At 27.9% G+C, this 19,967-nt stretch overlaps 7 protein-coding genes across 10 annotated transcripts; 4 read left to right on the forward strand and 3 right to left on the reverse strand.

The window, feature by feature from the left end:
• Positions 1-259: 259 nt before the first annotated feature.
• Positions 260-969, forward strand: LOC129619383 (ubiquitin-conjugating enzyme E2 G2). Its single transcript, XM_055534639.1, has one exon. It carries the CDS (start codon positions 350-352, stop codon positions 851-853), a length of 504 nt encoding a protein of 167 aa, XP_055390614.1. The 5' UTR covers positions 260-349; the 3' UTR covers positions 854-969.
• Positions 956-3,554, reverse strand: LOC129619376 (probable methylmalonate-semialdehyde dehydrogenase [acylating], mitochondrial). The gene is made up of 3 exons (XM_055534627.1): positions 3,416-3,554; positions 2,344-2,698; positions 956-2,282 (listed from the first exon to the last, which is right to left on the reverse strand). Exons 1-3 carry the CDS (start codon positions 3,443-3,445, stop codon positions 1,105-1,107), a joined length of 1,563 nt encoding a protein of 520 aa, XP_055390602.1. The 5' UTR covers positions 3,446-3,554; the 3' UTR covers positions 956-1,104.
• Positions 3,555-5,127: 1,573 nt separating this feature from the next.
• LOC129611491 (uncharacterized) lies at positions 5,128-8,066 on the forward strand. Its single transcript, XM_055524695.1, has 3 exons — positions 5,128-6,583; positions 6,658-6,798; positions 6,854-8,066. The coding sequence occupies exons 1-3, from the start codon at positions 5,549-5,551 to the stop codon at positions 6,923-6,925; spliced, it is 1,248 nt and encodes a 415-aa protein (XP_055380670.1). The 5' UTR covers positions 5,128-5,548; the 3' UTR covers positions 6,926-8,066.
• Positions 8,067-8,793: 727 nt separating this feature from the next.
• Positions 8,794-11,593, reverse strand: LOC129615292 (uncharacterized). 3 transcript variants are annotated; one of them, XM_055530630.1, is made up of 3 exons: positions 11,575-11,593; positions 9,447-9,534; positions 8,794-9,391 (listed from the first exon to the last, which is right to left on the reverse strand). In XM_055530630.1, exons 2-3 carry the CDS (start codon positions 9,529-9,531, stop codon positions 9,045-9,047), a joined length of 432 nt encoding a protein of 143 aa, XP_055386605.1. In that variant the 5' UTR covers positions 9,532-9,534; positions 11,575-11,593; the 3' UTR covers positions 8,794-9,044. The 3 variants fall into 3 exon arrangements, with proteins under 3 accessions (XP_055386605.1, XP_055386518.1, XP_055386437.1); XM_055530543.1 differs by lacking the exon at positions 11,575-11,593 and adding an exon at positions 9,589-9,701; XM_055530462.1 differs by lacking the exon at positions 11,575-11,593 and having other exon boundaries at positions 9,447-9,674.
• On the forward strand, positions 9,870-11,291 carry LOC129615206 (uncharacterized). The gene is made up of 5 exons (XM_055530345.1): positions 9,870-10,129; positions 10,379-10,553; positions 10,608-10,661; positions 10,714-10,761; positions 10,815-11,291. Exons 1-5 carry the CDS (start codon positions 10,032-10,034, stop codon positions 11,127-11,129), a joined length of 690 nt encoding a protein of 229 aa, XP_055386320.1. The 5' UTR covers positions 9,870-10,031; the 3' UTR covers positions 11,130-11,291.
• A 1,102-nt stretch (positions 11,594-12,695) lies between the features above and the next one.
• On the forward strand, positions 12,696-17,526 carry LOC129617874 (nardilysin). 2 transcript variants are annotated; one of them, XM_055533086.1, is made up of 13 exons: positions 12,696-12,860; positions 12,930-13,033; positions 13,206-13,546; positions 13,663-14,154; positions 14,255-14,340; positions 14,396-15,130; positions 15,188-15,311; positions 15,633-15,793; positions 15,861-16,080; positions 16,153-16,586; positions 16,653-16,812; positions 17,068-17,254; positions 17,387-17,526. In XM_055533086.1, exons 1-12 carry the CDS (start codon positions 12,724-12,726, stop codon positions 17,242-17,244), a joined length of 3,171 nt encoding a protein of 1,056 aa, XP_055389061.1. In that variant the 5' UTR covers positions 12,696-12,723; the 3' UTR covers positions 17,245-17,254; positions 17,387-17,526. The 2 variants fall into 2 exon arrangements, with proteins under 2 accessions (XP_055389061.1, XP_055389188.1); XM_055533213.1 differs by lacking the exons at positions 12,696-12,860; positions 12,930-13,033 and having other exon boundaries at positions 13,454-13,594.
• Positions 17,208-19,029, reverse strand: LOC129618501 (GPN-loop GTPase 1). The gene is made up of 5 exons (XM_055533333.1): positions 18,687-19,029; positions 18,261-18,628; positions 17,970-18,199; positions 17,586-17,715; positions 17,208-17,521 (listed from the first exon to the last, which is right to left on the reverse strand). Exons 1-5 carry the CDS (start codon positions 18,862-18,864, stop codon positions 17,342-17,344), a joined length of 1,086 nt encoding a protein of 361 aa, XP_055389308.1. The 5' UTR covers positions 18,865-19,029; the 3' UTR covers positions 17,208-17,341.
• Positions 19,030-19,967: the final 938 nt, after the last annotated feature.

The raw sequence follows: 19,967 nt of genomic DNA on the forward strand, positions 1-19,967 counted from the left end.
CATTAACTTTTGTAACCAATCTTAAAAACAAATTTTTTAAAATAAATTCAAATTTTATTTTTCTTTTATTTTAACTACTTATAAAAGGATATTCCATCTTTTAAACTTTATATTCATTCAAAATTAAAATTTGTTTTTTTTTTCAAATGATCTTTATTTTCATAATTTATCTTTTCAAGGTATTTCAATATTGAACGACTGAATCACTTGGCAACACCGTTTGCTGTACATTGTTCTATTCATTTGGCAGCTTCTAATATGACAATTAACTTGACAAATTGACAGCTTCTGTAAATTAAAATTAAAAATTGAGGAATTACTACAATAAATTGTTTTTATTTTAAGTAAAATGGCAGGATCAGCCTTAAGACGTTTAATGGCAGAATACAGACAACTGGCACTAAACCCCCCAGAAGGGATAGTTGCTGGACCTATTAGTGAAGATAATTTTTTCGAATGGGAAGCTTTAATTCAAGGCCCAGAAGGTACGTGTTTTGAAGGCGGTGTTTTTCCAGCAAAATTGGTTTTTCCACCAGATTATCCTTTAAGTCCCCCAAAAATGAGATTTACTTGTGAAATGTTTCATCCAAATGTTTTTACGGATGGTCGAGTTTGTATTTCAATTCTTCATGCACCTGGAGATGATCCAATGGGGTACGAATTGTCAGCTGAAAGATGGAGTCCAGTCCAAAGTGTCGAAAAAATATTGTTAAGCGTGGTCTCCATGCTAGCCGAGCCAAATGACGAATCCGGAGCAAATGTTGATGCCGCTATTATGTGGAGGGAGCAGAGAGATGAATTTAATAAAATTGCGAAAGGAATTGTGAGAAAGACATTGGGACTAAACTCTTAGCAAAAATTCAAATAAAGTCAAATTTTTAAATTTAATATTTTTGTGGATTGGATGTTGATTTAAGATTATTGACGTTTTGTTACTTTTCAAAATAAATATCTATTATAAATTTAGTATTTAAATTTATTAAATAAATTTACAAACTTAATGTTTTTGTAAAAATAAATGCAAACAGGTATTCATATCAAAATCACGTTATATCCAAAGTATTGGAAGACACTAATTATTTGAGGCACAAACGACAGTAACGGTTAATTTATTGTAGGCATTGCAACAGCTGGTTTTGAGTGCGTTACATCAGATTCACGCCATAATTGTGTAACAGTTTTTGTTTGTGTATAGAACTTGATTCCTTGTTTTCCATAAAAATGATGATCTCCCAAAAAACTTCCACGCGTGCCTGTGAAGGAAAACATTGGAAGAGGCACAGGAATGGGGACGTTAACACCCACTTGACCAACATCGATTTCGTTAATATATTTTCTAGCTGTAGCACCATTTGTTGTGAAAACAGCAGTCCCATTTCCATAGGGATTTTTATTTATCAAATCAATTGCTTCTTCGATTGTGTCTACAGAAAGACAAACAAGAACTGGGCCGAAAATCTCCTGTTTATAGCATTGCATGTTAGGTTTGACATCTGTAATAATAGTAGGACCAACGAAATTTCCTTTTTCGAATCCTGGAACTTTTATATTACGACCATCTAGGATAACTTTTGCACCTTCTTTTGTGCTTGATTCAATCAGATTATGTATTCTTTCTTTAGAATCTGGACTTATAACAGGCCCTACATCAGTGTCGGGGAGATGACCGGCGTTAACTTTTAGTTTTTTTGCGCGCTCAACTAAATCAGGTATCCAATTTTTTGCCTCCCCAACGAATACAGCTGTCGAAAGTGCCATACAACGTTGTCCAGCAGCTCCAAACGCTGCGCCTGCTAATTGATTTAAAGTATTTTCTTTATTAGCGTCAGCCATTACAACGCCATGATTTTTCGCACCCATATTACTTTGAACACGTTTACCATTACGTCCAGCTCTTTCATAAATATGTTTTCCTGCTTTATCCGACCCAACAAAGGATACTGCTTTTATATCTGGATTATCACAAATAAAATTTACAGCATCTTGTGATCCATGAATAACATTAACTACACCTGGAGGACAGCCTGCTTCGTTCAACAGTTCCATCAGTAACATGGTAGCCCCTGGTACTCTTTCAGATGGTTTTATTATACTTGTATTTCCACATGTAATTGCAACAGGAAACATCCATAAAGGAATCATTGCAGGAAAATTAAAAGGAGCTATTCCGGCAGTTACTCCAAGTGGTAAAATTAACGAATAAGTATCCATATCCTTTGCTACGTTGTGAACAGTTTCTCCCATTTGCAACGAGGGTATACTGCAACAATGCTCTACTACCTCTGCCAAATAAAAGGAAAATTTAATTTAAGCAAAAACATTAAATGTAACTCAAAAATTTACGTAATCCTCTTTGTACGTCCCCCCTAGCGTCGACTAAAGTTTTTCCTTGCTCTAATGTAATATTGCTTGCTAGCCTTTCCATATTATCTTTAATAAGAGATTGCAATTTAAACATAATCTGTTGTCTAGTTATTATAGATGTTTTATTCCAAGATTTAAAAGCCCTTTTAGATGAATCAACAGCAGCTTGCATTTCATCATGGGAGCATTTTGGCACACGAGAAATTACTTCATTTGTTGCTGGATTATGTAAGTCAATCCAATCTGATGTCTTAGATTCTATAAATTTTCCATCAATGAACAATTTTGTTGTCGAAGGTCCAGATGAATATAGTCTCTTAGAGAAGTGTTGAAACTGAAATAACATTTTTTTTATCTAAACATTTTACGAAAAAATAGGCAAGAACATCATATCTACAATTTGCATTAACATAACATGAATGTTGTATGCAAACATATACTGTTTAAATAAAATAATCCTTTATATATGCATGTATATGTTAAAAATATCTTTCTCATATCCATTAAAGTTTCGCAATATTTTCTTCAACATGTATTTAAATACCTATTTACATTCTACATATTTGCATAAGAGGATTTTCTGATTAATGATTTAGAATGAAAGGTAGCAGTGATAAATTTATAAAGCGGGTAGGTATGTACTATAAAATTATATTACCCTAGTCAATTAAAACAAATTGATTTGACCTTCAAGATTTTTTTAATAAATCTATACGTTCATATTTCATTCTTAATAAATACATATTAGAAAAACACATACTTTTTGTTTACATTTTAAAATTAGTTACAAAACCTCTTATGAAAATAAACAATATTGAAAATTAACTAAATTAAATCTTATGAAAGTTTAAATTGTTTGCGGATACGTATGTACTTAGATATACCTATCTATTAATTTTATGCATGACGACAGGCATATGGAATTAAAACGTGAAATGTACATTTCAAGATTTAATACGTTAATATTGTAGGTAAATACTACAATTTAAAGAATGCTCTTACGTAAGTTTATTGAAAAAATAATCGTTTTTTTTATCCAAAATTTACTTACATTTTTTGATAATAAATAAAAAGCCGACATTTCTTCTGATTTAAATATTCGATTTTAATAAAAAAACACACTTGACACCACCGAAGAATTTCTAAATGTTGCCAAATAAGAACTAAAAGCCACTACTGATAACACGCAAAATGATAATAGGACACCGTTTTTAGTACACTTTTGACTAATGCAACCAGATGGTAAATGTGATACCTTCTCATTTTGTTATTAAGTAGTAAATTGAAGTATTACAATAATTCGTAAAAAATATATTTTGATTTTCATTTATTTAATTTAATAATAATATTGAATTCGTTGGTTTATTTTGCATATGCTCAACTACTGAAAGCACATTTTCGTATGAATATTTGAAATTTAAATTTCTTAAATTTTCCTACATATCTCTCTCTGAAAAATTTAAACCAATTTGAAATTTAAGCTAAAAACAGAACAAGCTCAACTTGCCGCGGCGAAATGTCAAAATTCATGTAGAATACACATATATATTTTTAAATGGCAATGGCCAGAATCAAACGAAATTCCCGTCGCGAATTTAATCACTAGCGGGAAAATATTCTTAATTCCCATCTTACAACTGGCGGTTTTTTGAACATACTCTGTTTTATTTTAATGTTGACAGTTCATATTCCCGTTCCGCTGTTGTTCTGAATTAACAACGGAAATTACTCGCCTTTGCCGTTAACCGTTTTGATTCTGTTTTAATTATTAGTGTGGAATTATTGAATATTTCACGAAAATGGAGGGAACAAAAAAAATATGAAAAGTTTCAACTGTCAGATAAACAAAAATGTCCCGATTAGTTTTCCAAAAAAAAAAGAAAGTTGTTCACACAGTTGTTCGCTATTGTTACACATGTCAGAAAAAAAGAAACACACAGTTATTCGTTATTGTAACACATGCTAGACTGCCAATGTTTTTAGCTGAAGTATAAATACTTTGCTTTTTAGTAAGTATTGTTTTATTTTTAGTATATGGTTTATTTTGTATTTTGTATTTAAAAATAAAAGCACACCTACCATAACTATTATAAATAAATATTTTAAATATTTTTCTACGATTTTTAATAAAACTTATGGGATCAAATAAGCGAATTTTGAAAAATGGTGTAAAACAGTTTCCCTTTATCACAAATTGACAGATTTGTAGTCCTACAAAAAAATTACGATCTATTAAAAAAACATATAATCCGATCTATTATATTCTTGTTTTTACTATTACTGCGTTTATATCATCACGACTTCAAATAGTTATTTCTTTCGCAGACTTTGAGGGTTATTCAGCATACAAACGAAGTGTATGTGAGCTTAAAGGCCCGAAAGTGACGTTTGGCTATTACATTTCAAACAAAATTTTTTGATTGACTTGAGTAAAGCCGACTTCAAAGCAAGTAACGTTTATGCACATAACATATTTTACTACGCTTGAAGCTGACATGTAAACAGGGTAGAGCTATTTATGAGGTAAAGATTTATATATATAAGGATCGAACCACAATTCAAACAAACACAAGAAAAGACAATTTTATGTTGTTTTGTTTTTCTTTAACATTAATTTTTGGGCCAATAGTGTTAATAGTCGTCAAACATGCTCATAATATGTGCTCAACTTTTTGGTTCGTGTAAAATCAACTTTAAAGTCTGCAAACATTACTGCTAATGAAAATTTTATCTGCAAGAAGAAAGAATAATCAAAAATTAAATCTCTATATGCAAGGAATTTAAACCGTTTATCGATTTTTCTCAATCCATTTTGCAAATATTTTGAGATAATATAAAAACTGTTAATATTTATTTATCGTGCTCAAGAGAGTGGCCCATGAATTTATTTTGAATATTTAAATTAAATATGATAAGTTTTTTGTGAAAGTGCTCAAACACGAAGAATTGTGTATGAAAACAATATTAATTACAATGTTATCAATAAGTAGTAACAAAGCTTAAAAATATTTGACTCAAATTAAAATAATTTCATAAACGATTTATAAAATATATCTTTACCGTACGAAAAATTAACAATAAAAAAAACAAAATAATTTCAGAGTTCAAAAAGTAGACATAACTTTGTGAAATACATTAGGTACATACATACCTACACAAAAACTTTTCGACGGATTCTTCCGCTATGTATAAGACTATTAGGCACGGTGAAAATAGTCTTCAATATACAATATTACCACAAAACGACGATTTTCGAGTAGAAAATGGTAAAATAAGTAATGGTAATGGCATCAAAGGCAAATACAAAAATAAAGGCGAAAAACGTAAATCAATCTTTGCATATTTTGGCCTTCTATTCATTTGTACCGTTATTATTGGTGCAATTTTAATACCATTTTTAGTTTCAACACAGTGTTTACCAAACCCAACCGATTGGTTTACAAAAAATAAAAATTTATTGACAAATAAAAATCTTGATGATTATCATCTAAACAGTTCTCATCCAAACGGCAAGGCTCCTTCGTCTTCCATTTTGAGTAAAACTTTATTAGTCCCCTCGAAATTCAGTCAAACATCTGACAACACAATTTCAGAAAAAACTTTTTTGGAAAGGCAAATAGCAAATGATCCATATTCCAAGAAAAGTAATGGAGACGACTATAATTATGGGAAATACACCAAACAAAAAGAAGATCCCACCGTTAATATTGGCGCTGCCAATATTCCGCAAAGGCATTCAACCGACAAAAATAAAATGCATCAGGAATTCGAAGACGATTATAAAAAGGTTGAACAAAAAGTGTTTGAAGTAAAACCTAATTTTCATGAAACTGAAAGGAATACACAGCCAAATATACTCAAGAAAGTACAATCAATCACAGAAATGCAATCACAGAAAGAGTCGCTCCTTGATACACAGCAAAATGTTAACACAAATATAAAAAATGAAAAACAAATTTATTCGCCAGAAATGAATTTTACACAATATTTAACTACTTTAACGCCCTTAAGCATAAAAGTAAGTGTTCAACCCTATGTGGAAAATAAAGAAGTTCCTGTTCTTTCGAATTTGACCAAAAAAACAATTATTCTTCCAATTTTGGCCAAAACAAATTCAGTTTCTAAAAATAATAAAAATTTAGAGGAGCAAGGAGAATCTGAAAGCTGGATCAAATCTCATTGGCCTTTTATAGACCCATCAACATACTTTCAATGGACGGTAAGCTAAAAGAGAGGATTATTAAAATTTTATGTTGCGTACATTGTTTCAAAAATATATTTATAACATTTTAGGGATATAAGACGGAGGATAGTATTATTTTGCCTGCCATTTTAGGTGCGGCTTTAGTTAGTATAATATTATTCGCTTCACTCTGTTTTATTACACGAAATAAAAAAAATAGTAAATCAAAAGGAAGGAAAAGGAATCGGATAGTAAAGTTTTTTAACTATTTAATTATAGTTTAACTTAAAAAATTTCTTTCTGCAGGTTAAAATTGAAGAATCAGGTGATGACAATGCTACTTTACTTACAACATCAAACTTATCCGATGATGAATAAGCCCTTAATATACGTAATGTACAAATTTGATGAAAATCATATTTTTTTAGTGTAACATAAATAGTACTACATTTTGATCAATACATAAGAAACTTAAAATCAGTGTAAGGGTAGTTCCAGTTATATTTTTTTGTACTAAGAAATTTCATGAATGCATTTGTGCATACACATACACATATAATGCATTTAAAAAATGCAAAAAAAAATTTATAGATTTTTGTACATTATAAATATTATATGAATGATTTGATTTTATTGCGACATAGCGGCATTTTTATGTCCGGCGATTATCTGACATTTGTTATTAATCTGTTGGGAAAGCACATTAAATTAAGAACAACGCTTAATTGTAATTTTCATCCCAAATATTGTGGCAATGCAGGCTTTTGGAGTGTGTAGCATGAGCAAAAACTATTGAAGTTTTAATATAAATAATTATTGTAATAAATTATAATTTGAATGTATATACATATATGTACATATAATAAAAATCTTTAAATGATGAGTTGGGGAAATCAAAGGATATGGAATTGTGATATCTATAGTATTTATAAAATGAGGCACACGAAAAAGACTTAAAAAAAAAAGTTTAATTTGCGTTATTTAAATTTAACTGAAATTATCGGTGGAAAAAGAAAAAATTGGCTTTTATGGAATATATAATAATTTAGCGTAATAGATTGCTAATAAACTTCTTAAGCAATAAATAAACTGAAGTAAACAATTATATTAAATACATTTGTAAACGAAAATAGTAATAATTAAATAAAGTTTATTGTAGGATATTACTTATAATGTCAAGTATTTGTTTTTAACATTCTAATTCTACCTTAAAAAGCATGTAAATTATAACTTATTTTTTTTTTCAAAAATATATGTATTATATTTAAATAAATATGTAACTATTCATATCAAAAATGTTTAGACTTGGAAAAACTCTTCATATATCGTTATTGTCTTGTAACAGGGATAATTGACTCGTTATCTATAACGATAACTATTACTATGTTGGGCGAATCACATAATTATACAAATTTTCATTTCAGCTTTAGTTGTAATTAGTAAATTATTTAGCAATAATAGTTTTTGCTACATTTTTACTTACTGCAGCTTTCCTTTTATGAGTGATAGTTGCTTTTTATCACTTCATACTGTGCATTCAATAAGTATTCACCCAAAGATTTCTCACTTTATAAGTATAATAAAATAAACAATTCACTGAGTAGAAAAAGAAATTTTCAATTATTTTTTATCCGGTTGCAATAAAGATTGTTGTACATAAAACTATAAAAAGTAATAATCTTTTTTTAAATGATACACGTTATTAAAGAGATACTGATTTTCCTTTAAAGAAATAAAAGCTCAAAATGTTTGAGAAAGAAATGTAATTGTTAATTATTCTAGTTACTCTGTAAACATTTATAATGATCTAAAGATTCATAGTCATTTGTATCATATTTATATGATAAATAAAAAGGTTAAAATCTCCCATTTAATTAGGTAGGTACCTACCTACCTACATATATTGAAACAATATCATCAATATGTTTGAAATCAAGAAACAAGTTTGAGATCCTTATTTTAAGTTAAAAAGGAAATTAAATTGCTAATCAAGAGTTGTAGTAAATAACTCAATTAAAATCGCTTTTGAATTAAATTATTTGAACTTATTTTAGAACTCCTTCTTTTGTAGTAAAATGAGATATACAATTTTTCATAATTGTCAATTGTTCGTTAACTGTATGGTGGTTTAAAATTTATAGTTCATGTTTCTGTACTTGTAAATTAACTTTAGATAATTTATTACGTATATAATTTTTAACCTATATAAATATATATTTACCACTTGCAATTATTTATATGACCAAAGTTTCAATACACAAGATATAAAATTTTCCTGAGTAATATAATAATGCAAAAATTATATGCTTGATCTTTGAAGTACAAAAGTTCTATATATTTTTTTTGAACATTTCCAGAAATTTAGTTAACCAAGTTAAATTTAAAATTGGGTTTTCAATGTCCATTTGTTGTTGGCTCAAATAATGATAATTTTATTTTATAGTATTGATTTCCATTAAAACTTCTATTAAAAAGAAAATTTTATGTTGAAATCATTTCAACACCAATCAAAATTTGATTTGATTCGGCTAGGTAATTTATTTGTATGTACTAAAGAAGGTAATGTTTTTGGATCTGTTGTAATATGGCGAAATTTTAACATTGTATTTCGACTTTTGGCAATTTGTACTTCATTTTCAAAACGAAATGTTTTTTTTTTGCGCATCTCATTATATTTTATTAAATAAAAAATTTTCTGCAATTCTTCATCAGTGAAATGGCTGTACTGACAATAAGCTTCAAATCGACAATTTTTTCTTAAATAAAAAGCACATTTCCTTTTTGATTTCTCTTGTTTTAAAACTTCTTCCGGGTCTAAGTTTCGAAGCCAATAATTTGCATATGCTAAAAATTTAAAATCAATATCATCAATTATTACTATACTATTAATTGTTTTTACCTATTTTATGTATGAGTCCATCATTATGAGTTTTTCGTAAATGCAGCATCATTGCTTTATTGCAATATTCGCAAAAGTAAACCATTTTCTAAAAAATTCGTAAGTGTAGTTAGAAATTCCAAAGACAAAAATCAAACATTACAAGAAACGAAAAATGAATTTAAGGAAAACTGATGAGCCAATAACCAATAAAGGTAATAAACATTCACAAAACCATCAATGTTTTTGTTGTCTACTTATCAATCAGCATATGCTGCAGCAGCAAATTAGAAATACTAAAAGAAGGAGCATCATTGCTTTTATCTCGCTTGCACTCCTTAAAAGATCGTATTTTGAAAAAAAAGTAGTGAACTCAAAAACTTCGGAAGTCTCTTTCTTTGCTCTAAACATTGTCAAATTGAAATTGACATTAAATGCCAAATGTTGTTTATTTCTTCTTGGAAGAATACGCTGCATTGATATAAATAGTAAACAATGAAAGTTTTGTGATTTTAGTTGTAACATTTGCGTGAATTATAAATTAACTCTTGAAAAAAAATATTAAAAATATACAAATATATCGTTGCTTTAAAAAAAATTTTAAAAATGGAAAAAGTAAAAAAAAATGTTGCAAGAAGAAAGAAGTGCATTGTTCCAAAGTGTTGTTCTCATTTGAAAAAACAAAAGGACGTTTCCCTCCATATGTATGTGAATTAATATTCAATTACTTTATTTACTTTAATAATTTGAACAAATATTTATTCAATAGTAGAATATTAAGTAGAATTCGTAAATTTATTAAGTGTTTAATTATGGAAAGAAAACATTTGTTTTTGTTTTGTTTTGAACTTAAATTACATCGGATGATGTAATTCTAAGCAAAATCAATTTGAGTTTAATAAAATGTACTTACATACAATATTTAAAATGAACTATTTCATATATATTTACAGTTTTCCTAAAAATGAGGAGATAAAAAGAAAGTGGATTGCACTTATCAGTACAGAAGATTTCATTCCAAATGTTTTACCAAATAGTACAATATGTTCAGAACACTTTGATTCAAATTTTAAACAGAAATTACCCGGTAAAATTTATTTAACCCCAGATGCCTTACCTAATTTTGATGTAATAAATATACATCTGATTTTTTAAATGTTTTGTTAATATTTCTCTTTATAGAGTCAATATTTAGACAAAGAAATTTCTGAAAATGAGTCGGTGTCGTTGAATGCAGTAAGTAAAGTAAAATATTAGTATAAATGATACATAAAATTTATTGTTTTAGAATGAGTTAGTCAATGAGGAAGAATACGACAACACACCATCTATTTCAGTGAGTAATAACCAAAAAATTAATTAAAATTTGTTAAGTTATTTTTTTTTTAGAATCACTTTGTATCTGCAATTCAAAAAATTAATGAAACGCCATCAACAACCAATACATTGCAAGCAGAAACCAACGCAGTAAAGAATATCAGAAAACAATTCAAGAAACAAAAACTTGAAGCTAATGAATCAAAAACAATTTGCAAGAAAAAAATTAAAAATTTAAAAGTAATACAGCAAACAAGCCGTAAATATAAAAAAAGGGTAGAAAGCTTTTATAAGCTGCTTACGGAGCTTGAAGAAAAAAAGTTAATTACTCCAGACGTCAATAAAATTATCTCCTCCAGCTTACAAAAGATTATTGATTCGTTATAAAATCTTAATTAAATGAATACCAAATTTCCAATGAAAATCTAATACGTTATTTTTTTTTTAATTCAAATACTCATACGATATTAAACAATATTGCACCAACCACTTTAAGTTTATAATTCAATAAAATATTATATTAAGCACAAAATCGTATATTAAACCCCGTGACACAAATCGCTTTTAATTTTAGTTTTCTAACTTTTTAAAAAAAGCTATTAGTATAGTTTGTTAATTTTTTGACTCTTGATGGAACAGCAACATATAGAATATTTTGATTAATGGGTTAAAAAAAAGGAAAGAATTGTTGGTGCAATAGGAGCCTGGAACAATATGCAATCATTTTGCTTTACTTTTTAAATTAATGTGCCATACATATTTTAATATTAGATTAAAGCATGAACTAAAATTGTCAAAACTGATCATTTGAATTTTTTAACAAAGTACGTACATATGTTTTCAGGGATAGGAAAGAAAGTTAAAAAATTTTTTTAACTTATCTTGCTTACAAATTACACACATTTCATAGTTGAGGTCAAATCAAAATATGAAATAAATACGCTCCTGGTACGAGAGGCTTCATTATTTTTTCAAGATGTCCCTTTCTTTAGTATTTCGAATTCATTAGATTATAGAGTTTATAGTCTACAGAATTTTTGTTTTAATTTATATATGTATGTAAGTATGACATTCAAAATTTATTGCCAAAATAAAAGATTCAAACCATGGTCTAATAATTTACAACATCTGGTAAGCCGTATATATGGATAATGGATATGGAAGCCAAGTGCCAATTTTAATAAATTCAGAATTTCAGGTGCTGTTTACATAATACGAAAAAATCTAAGATAAAAATTATGTCAAACTTTACGTCAAAATTTAACAAATTGGTACTAAAATTATAAAAAGAAAAAAATCAGATGATTGGTGCTAAAAACTTTGCAAAATTAATTACATTTTACTTTTCGAAAATCTGACAGTAAAACTGAGAAGAATAGAGTAAATTTGTTATTTCCCGTGGAACAAAGTTTGATATCAAATAGGGTTTGCATATACGACTTTCGTCAGAATCAGAATCAACCGTATCTTATATGAAACTAATTTGTCTAATTTGCTGTCAGACAGCGATCAGCTGGTTGTTTGTTTACCGCTGTCGGTTTTTTTGACATTATTTGCTTCCATATGTGTGCAACATTATATGCAAAATACTGTACAGTTGATTTCGAGTGAAGCTCTTGTCTGCGTCGACACAGAAGTCGTTCTCCCTTGCCGTTTATCGCTTTGATTATTGTTTTACAACTAATCGTTGGTTTAATTTTAGATTTTGTCGTATTACAAACATTACAAGTCTTTAGAAGTAACATTTTGATTGACAAAACGTTTTTTTTTTTTTAGTTAATGTTTCTTCTTGTTACTTATTATTCTTTAATTGGTTAAAAACGCTCAAAGTATTATTTTCTTTTACACATATTTCCTTTCACGATTTCGTTGACCAATATTCCTCGAAACAGATTGAACAAACTATTAATAAAACATGTGTTTTCGCCACAAATGACTTCTAGAACTGTAAATAAAGGTAGTTTTTTCTAACAATATATGTATGTATAAAATTGACGTGTCAAAAGTTTTAAATAAAAATAATCAAATAAGATTTTTTTCGGAAAATTATTTTTTAAATATGTCTATCGAATATTTAAATAAACCGGACCAGTCAGAAAGTGATAAAAAGGATTATAGGTAGCACTTTAATTTAATAATTTTAAAATTGGTTCATTTTTTATTGACGAAATAAAAATCTAATTAAAGGCTTATTCGGTTATCAAATGGTATAAAAATTCTTCTGGTGTCCGATCCATCTCCCGTACCAGAATGCGACACAAGTGATTCATCTGATTCGAATTCAAGCGAAGGTAAGTAAATAAAACTACTATCTATTGTTAAATTATATTTATCTAGATCTAGAAAAATATACGTAAGTATACATAATATAATATGTTATAAGTAGTATATCTAGTCTATGAACTGAAGCAAATTAAATATTCAAAAAATCAAAAAACATTTAAAATATGTAAATGTATTTAGATTCTTTAGATGAAAGCGAAGAAGAAATGTCAATAAATTCCACGTCAACTGAAAGCGAACAGTCTGATGAGGATGACGATTCTGACGATGAAGGTGACGAAAGACTGGCAGCTTGTGCCCTCATGGTTGACGTTGGCTCGTTCTCAGATCCTCGACATATACAGGGCTTGTCCCATTTTTTGGAACACATGATTTTTATGGGATCAGAAGCATTTCCAGAAGAAAATGCGTACGATTCGCATATAAAGAAATGTGGTGGCTTCGATAACGCTGATACTGATTGTGAAGAAACCTCCTTTTATTTTGAAGTACCCGATGAACATTTGGAAAGTTCTATCGAGGTAAAATGGAAAAAAAGAAATTTTCAATTTAATGACGTAATTATGTAGGTAAGTAAGTATTTACCTACATAACAAATAAGTAATAAAGTTTTTAAATTAATATATTTCGTCTTTAGAGGTTTGTTTCCTTATTTGAAGCGCCTTTAATGAAAAAGGAAGCAATTACAAGAGAAAGAGATGCTGTTGAATCGGAATTCCAGCAATCGCTGCAGGATGATGAGCAAAGACGAAGTCAAATCTTAGCGAGTGAAATGGGAAATTCAAGTCATCCTTGCAGTATATTTACTTGGGGAAACTCAAAAACACTTAAAGATGATATTGATGAAGAAAAATTGTTTGAAGAGCTTCATGACTACAGAAAACGTCATTACAGCGCCCACAGAATGTATTGCTGCATCCAAGCCAGATTACCTTTGGATGAGTTAGAGCGCATGGCGTCCAAATATTTTTCCAAGATTCACAATAATAATCTTTCTGGTACTTACAATGGTACTTTTAATGAAAAGAACGCTTTTAAAAATGAATTTTACGAAAATGTGATATTCATTAAACCAGTTTCAAACATTATTAGGATTGATTTTACGTGGTGCTTACCACCTCTTATTGAGGTAATTATTAATTTAACATTATTATTTTTTTGGAAGAAAGTCAAGTATTTCTTATTGTGTTCTACATACTGTATATTGTACAATTTTTCAAATATTTCAGGAATATAAAACGAAACCTCACCACTACTTGGCTTATCTATTTGGTTACGAAGGAGTCGGAAGTTTATGTGCTTATTTACGCAAAAAGTATTTTTGTTATATAAATAATTTTTGGTTTAATTCTACATTTCTTTTGTTTCAGGTTATGGGCTTTAGAAATGATAGCTGGTGTTGACGATTCAGGATTTGAATTTAATTCCATGTACTCTTTGTTTAATGTTTGTATTTCTTTAACAGAAAACGGATTCGAAAATATAGAAAAAGTATTATCTGCTATGTATTCTTACATTAAACTTATTGCGAATGTTGGATGTAGCAGAAACCTTTTCAAAGAATTAAAAACTATTGAGGAAATTGATTTCCGTTATCAAACAGAGAGGTGCGCTTTTGATAATGTACAAGACTTGGTTATAAATATGAAATATTATTCTGCAAAAGATATATTAACTGGTCCAAATTTATACTTTGAATATAATGAAAATTCTATCAATAAACTAATAGAATTAATTTCAACTAGTAAATTTAATATAACTGTAACATCCTATTTAAAATATGATGGAATTTGTTATGATAAATGTGAAAAGTGGTTTGGAACAGAATATTGCAGTATGAAAATGCCTCAATCGTGGATTGATTTATATGATAATGCTCCGATTATGTCTGAATTACATTTTCCATTGCCGAACCAATTTATATCAACAGATTTTCGCATATTTTGGAAAGAAATGAATTGTCCAAACTTATCAGTTTATCCAAAAAAAATAGTGCATTCCGATACTTGCGAGCTTTGGTTTCGACAAGATAATAAATTTCTTCTACCAGAAGCCTATATGTATTTTTATTTTATAACACCTTTAGTTTTGCAGAATAGTAAAAAGTAAGTGTCAATATACATATATGGACTAGAGAATTTATAACATTTAATTTATTTTAGTGCTGTTTTATTAACACTATATAGTCACATTGTTAAATTTGAATTGGTGGAACAATTGTATCCAGCTACTATTGCGAGTCTAAATTATCAATATTATTGCTCAGATAAAGGCATAGTACTAAAGGTATATTTCAGATAAATGTAAAACAACTTGTTGCAGTATATTATATAATATGTAGTTATTTGAATGTGATGTATATGTACATATATATTTATAAATATTAGGTACCCATTTCCAATGTTTCATATACATACATATTTCATAACATAAATACATATTTAAATATAATTTTGATTTTCTTAAATTTTTTTATCTTAGTTACACATATAGTATATAGAAAATATTTATGCATGATAATTATGCAAGTTCTTAAAAGTGTCGTTGCTGTATAATTGGGTGTTATATCAAAAAATATGCATTTTTTCATAGTAACTTCTTATTTAGGTAAGTGGATATAACGAAAAACTTCACCTGATTGTAGACATCATAACAAAAACTATGTCAAATATTAACGAATACTTCACCTTGGAACAGTTGAATGTATACAAGAAGTATCAACAGAAAAACTATTTCAATTTTTTGATGAAACCTAAAAGTTTGAATAAGTAAGATTCTTTAGATGATTTAAATATATCTGCTCATAATCAGAATAATTCCTACCTATTTTTCTAGAGATATAAGGTTAAAAATTTTGGAAAAAATTCGTTGGTCAGTTCATGAAAAATACAACTTAATTGAAAGTATATCTTTAGAGGATATTAAGGAATTTGCTTCGAATTTGTTTAAAGAAATGAAAATACAAGCACTTATTCAAGGAAATTTAAAGGAAGAAGCAGCTCATAATGTAATGAATTCCGTGCTTACAAATTTAAAGTGTTCAAAAATTCAAAACGTTAGTAATTTTAATCTTTTTAAATGTAAATATTTTTATGTATTACGAACATATGTTTGTTTTAAATTATAGATTAAACAAATAGAGTCTTTGACTTGTCAATTACCAATAGGATCAAATTATGTTATTTGCAATGCAGTTAATAATAATGATTGTAACACAGTCGTAACAAATTTTTATCAAATGGGCCCTTGCACTTTAAAATTAGAGTGTTTATTAGACCTATTATTAATGCTGGTAGAAGAACCACTCTTTGACATTTTGCGAACAAAAGAACAATTGGGATACGATATTTCAGCCACAGTTCGCAATAATTCTGGCATATTAGGATATTCAATAACAGTTAATTCTCAGGAAAACAAATTTTCTTGTTCTTTTGTACAAACAAGAATTGAAACGTTTCGAGTTAAAATGATGACAATTTTGGAAGACATGGAAGATGAAGAATTTGAACATGTTAAACAATCTTTAATAAAAACAAAACAAGTTTCGGATACCGAATTGAAGTAAAATATTCTAAATTCAACTTTAAATTTTTAATTTTATACAAACAGAGTTTCTTTAATTTTTAGAGATGAAGTTTCTCGTAATTGGAGTGAAATTACTTCTGAAGAATATATTTTTGATCGTTTAAAGCAAGAAATTGAATGCCTTCGAAATATTACAAAGCAAGATATTATCAATTTCTGCTTAAACTATGAGAAAAATAACCTACGTAAATTATCAGTACAGGTAAATTCTTTATATTGAAAAACAATCACATATACTTTTTCGGAAGCATCACTTGAATTTATGGGTATTTCGTGGTCATTTTAATAAAAAGTAAAATTAAATTTGAAATTTGAGATTTTATATTCAATACCGAACGTCTAGATTATATTGCGTTTTTTAAGAGAATTCGTCGTTAGGACTCTACTAAATACATAGAAACATTTTTTGTAGCAATTTACAAATTTAGAACATACAAAAACAATGTTAATTTTTTAGGTTATTGGAAGTACGTCGTCAAACGCAGTTTCCGAAAATGAAATTGAAGCAATAGACAACAGAATCGAATTAAAATTGATCAAGAATGAAAGTTCAACTATTTTCGATATTGAAGATTTTAAGAAGAATTTAAACGTATATCCAGTAACAAAAACTTTAATTGATTTTCCAAATTAGTTCTTTATAAGTAGGTATATCAATTTATAGCAATAAATTGAATTACATACAACTATAAAATTAGAAGCAATTTATTTTATTTTAAATTTAAAATTTTTTAAAGCTTCATTTTGTCTTTTTGTATTAATTTTCTTTTTTCAAGGTAATCATTAAAATTTTCTTCTTCTAATTGATCATCAGCATAGGCTACCGGCTTATTCTCAACTCCTTCCTCGTCGTCAGAGCTTTCATTCCCAGGATGCTTAAGGTACACCTCACTGACATTTGAATTCGGATACTAAAATTATGATTGAGTACATGAAAAACATTTGTGTCATATAATATTGTAATATAAAACTAACATTTTCCACAAAAGAAGCCATGGGCACTTCCGCCCCTATCGACGAATTTTTTGTTACATCTGATACAAGTTGTTTTGCAAATTTATGTGATTTTTCCAATTCGAGTTTTTTAAGCTCCTTTTTGTAATCGCTAAAAATAAAATTAATAAATCGAAAGTCTTTTACAAAGCTTAAATTTTAGAATGTAAAAGTTTCCAATGATCACTTAAGGCAAAAAATTAAACTAGGATTATTAGTGGGTTCATCTGAACAATGTTACACTAACAGTTGAAAGCAATCATACCGAAAAAAAAGTATTATTGAACATTACTAGACAATTACTAGAATATTACTAAAAAGACTGACAGAAATTACTAGACAATTGGGTACCTACATGGTACATACCTTTCATATTCTTTGGAACATTCAGTTATCAATTCAAAAAGTTTATCAAAACCAATTCCAGTTTTTGATGACAAGCCACAAGATTTTAAATCACGATAGAATTCGTCTAAGGTTAATGACATTGTTCTAGCTAAATTACTAACGAACGTTTGTTCTTTCTCTAACGCTTCGTGAAAAACTTCAAAATCTTTCATCCATTCAATAGCAAAACTACAATCTTCAATATCAATCTAGAATTTTTTAAATTTTATTACAAAACTTTTTTAGTCAATTTGTATTATTAATACGTACCTTGTTAAGAACAATTATGAATGGTAATCTGGCTTTATACAAGATAGAACAAGCATATAACATGTTTGAAATGAAAGTAACTGGATTTCGTGATCTAACAACATCCATAACATAGACAATGATGGTGCAAAATGATGTGGCTAGGGCTTCTGTTATAATAGTTCCCGATGCTGACCACGTAAATACTTCTACCTGGCCTGGTGTATCAACTATACAAAGTTTTTGTCCGTTTTCAAAAGCTTTTCCTAATAATTCGATTACTTTATCAAATTTAGTTGCGAACAGATTTAAAGAAGTAACTATTCCGCCATTCGGACCCAATTTATATTGACTCATTACTTCTTTATAATTTACTGTATCACGAATATCTGCAAATAATTTGAAACCTTACTTAAAAACCCTTAGCTAAAAAAATATAATGATTACCTATATTTGCATGATAAGGTGTTTCAAGGCATGCCGGATCCAAATTAATAACATAAGGTTTATAGGAGTCATAGACAAGCTGGTGTAGTTTTTTGACGAAGGTTGTTTTACCCGACCCAGCCATTCCTAAAACTATAATGCAAACAGGGCTATTTTTTGAAATACTTTCTTCTGACATATTCGACCGTTCTCAAGTTTTACGTATAATATTATAATTACTTTTTTACGTATAATATTAACTACAAAAAAAAATTTGTTTTTGTTTACTAATACTTTCCTAAAAAAATGCTTTGTTTTGCAAAAGAACTTTAATGGAAATTAATGATATATTTTAAAGTTTCAAATTGACTGCAAAGAACAATAGTCATAATGAAAAATATGTATATGTATGTAGAAAATACAACTGACAACAGCAATACATATACGGGTAATAGACTATTTAAGCCTAGACGGGTAGCACAAAAATATTTTTAGTCCAAAATTGAGAAACAGCTGACCTTTTAGGAAAATTCACTGCCAGAAAAATTGAGTATTTTATAATGAAATTTCTTTCTCATTATTAACTGTATTTTTATTTTTGATATGAGTAAAGTGGTTCGTGAAAATAAAAATTAATGCAAGAAAAAACTTACAATTAAAATCAATAAACTAAAATAATACAAAAGCAAACATTTGAATAAGTGAAATATTTGAAATATAAACATCAAAAACTGATTATTAATACATCAAACAAAAAAAATATGATAAACATCAAAAAATGATTATAATTTTGTTTTAGATAGGCAAGTATGTTTCATATAATTACGTACAAAATTATGGACATATAAAATACAGCAAACTTTCACCTTATTAAATACCGTAAATGTATACATATTAGATGTTCTAGAATAGTTCTATAAAATTATCTAATAAAATTAATTATTGGAACAACAGAAATAAAACAGAACTTTCAAAAAAGTCAGACTATTTGTCTATTATTTATAGTTTTATTTGTATTTCTAATTTCGTTCCTATATTATAATATTTTTTCATGAAATCTGTTCTAGTAGTCTTTTTTCAAATTATATTTCTTTCCAACTAACTTAGAAAAAATATATATACAAATAGGATCTAAAAATGTCATGTCTAGCTCTATGGTAAGAACATAAATTCAAATTTCGAAGCACAGATTTAAATAAATTAGACCAAATATCTTAATTTTTTTGAAACAAAATCTTCAATTTAGAGATTCGATAAAAAAAAAAATCGTCTTGAACTCTTCGATATCTTCAATTGAATTTA

Source organism: Condylostylus longicornis, unplaced genomic scaffold, assembly GCF_029603195.1.
Source record: "Condylostylus longicornis isolate FDR11 unplaced genomic scaffold, ASM2960319v2 ptg000001l, whole genome shotgun sequence".
NCBI lineage: Eukaryota > Metazoa > Arthropoda > Insecta > Diptera > Dolichopodidae > Condylostylus > Condylostylus longicornis.

Coding starts and splice junctions, on each gene's coding strand:
- LOC129619376 (XM_055534627.1), bottom strand. CDS start 3,445: ATGTCGGCTTTTTATTTATTATCAAAAAAT. Junction 2,699..3,415: donor TTTATTTATTATCAAAAAAT/GTAAGTAAATTT, acceptor ATGTTATTTCAG/TTTCAACACTTCTCTAAGAG. Junction 2,283..2,343: donor GGACGTACAAAGAGGATTAC/GTAAATTTTTGA, acceptor TTTATTTGGCAG/AGGTAGTAGAGCATTGTTGC.
- LOC129619383 (XM_055534639.1), top strand. CDS start 350: ATGGCAGGATCAGCCTTAAGACGTTTAATGGCAGAATACAGACAACTG.
- LOC129617874 (XM_055533086.1), top strand. CDS start 12,724: ATGTATAAAATTGACGTGTCAAAAGTTTTAAATAAAAATAATCAAATA. Junction 15,131..15,187: donor GTTTTGCAGAATAGTAAAAA/GTAAGTGTCAAT, acceptor AATTTATTTTAG/TGCTGTTTTATTAACACTAT. Junction 16,813..17,067: donor TACGTAAATTATCAGTACAG/GTAAATTCTTTA, acceptor TTAATTTTTTAG/GTTATTGGAAGTACGTCGTC.
- LOC129615206 (XM_055530345.1), top strand. CDS start 10,032: ATGGAAAAAGTAAAAAAAAATGTTGCAAGAAGAAAGAAGTGCATTGTT. Junction 10,130..10,378: donor AAGGACGTTTCCCTCCATAT/GTATGTGAATTA, acceptor ATATATTTACAG/TTTTCCTAAAAATGAGGAGA. Junction 10,762..10,814: donor ACAACACACCATCTATTTCA/GTGAGTAATAAC, acceptor TTTTTTTTTTAG/AATCACTTTGTATCTGCAAT.
- LOC129618501 (XM_055533333.1), bottom strand. CDS start 18,864: ATGTCAGAAGAAAGTATTTCAAAAAATAGCCCTGTTTGCATTATAGTT. Junction 18,629..18,686: donor ACCTTATCATGCAAATATAG/GTAATCATTATA, acceptor AATTATTTGCAG/ATATTCGTGATACAGTAAAT. Junction 17,522..17,585: donor TGGCTTCTTTTGTGGAAAAT/GTTAGTTTTATA, acceptor TCATAATTTTAG/TATCCGAATTCAAATGTCAG.
- LOC129615292 (XM_055530630.1), bottom strand. CDS start 9,531: ATGGTTTACTTTTGCGAATATTGCAATAAAGCAATGATGCTGCATTTA. Junction 9,392..9,446: donor TGGACTCATACATAAAATAG/GTAAAAACAATT, acceptor TTAAATTTTTAG/CATATGCAAATTATTGGCTT.
- LOC129611491 (XM_055524695.1), top strand. CDS start 5,549: ATGTATAAGACTATTAGGCACGGTGAAAATAGTCTTCAATATACAATA. Junction 6,584..6,657: donor CAACATACTTTCAATGGACG/GTAAGCTAAAAG, acceptor ATAACATTTTAG/GGATATAAGACGGAGGATAG. Junction 6,799..6,853: donor GAAGGAAAAGGAATCGGATA/GTAAAGTTTTTT, acceptor TTCTTTCTGCAG/GTTAAAATTGAAGAATCAGG.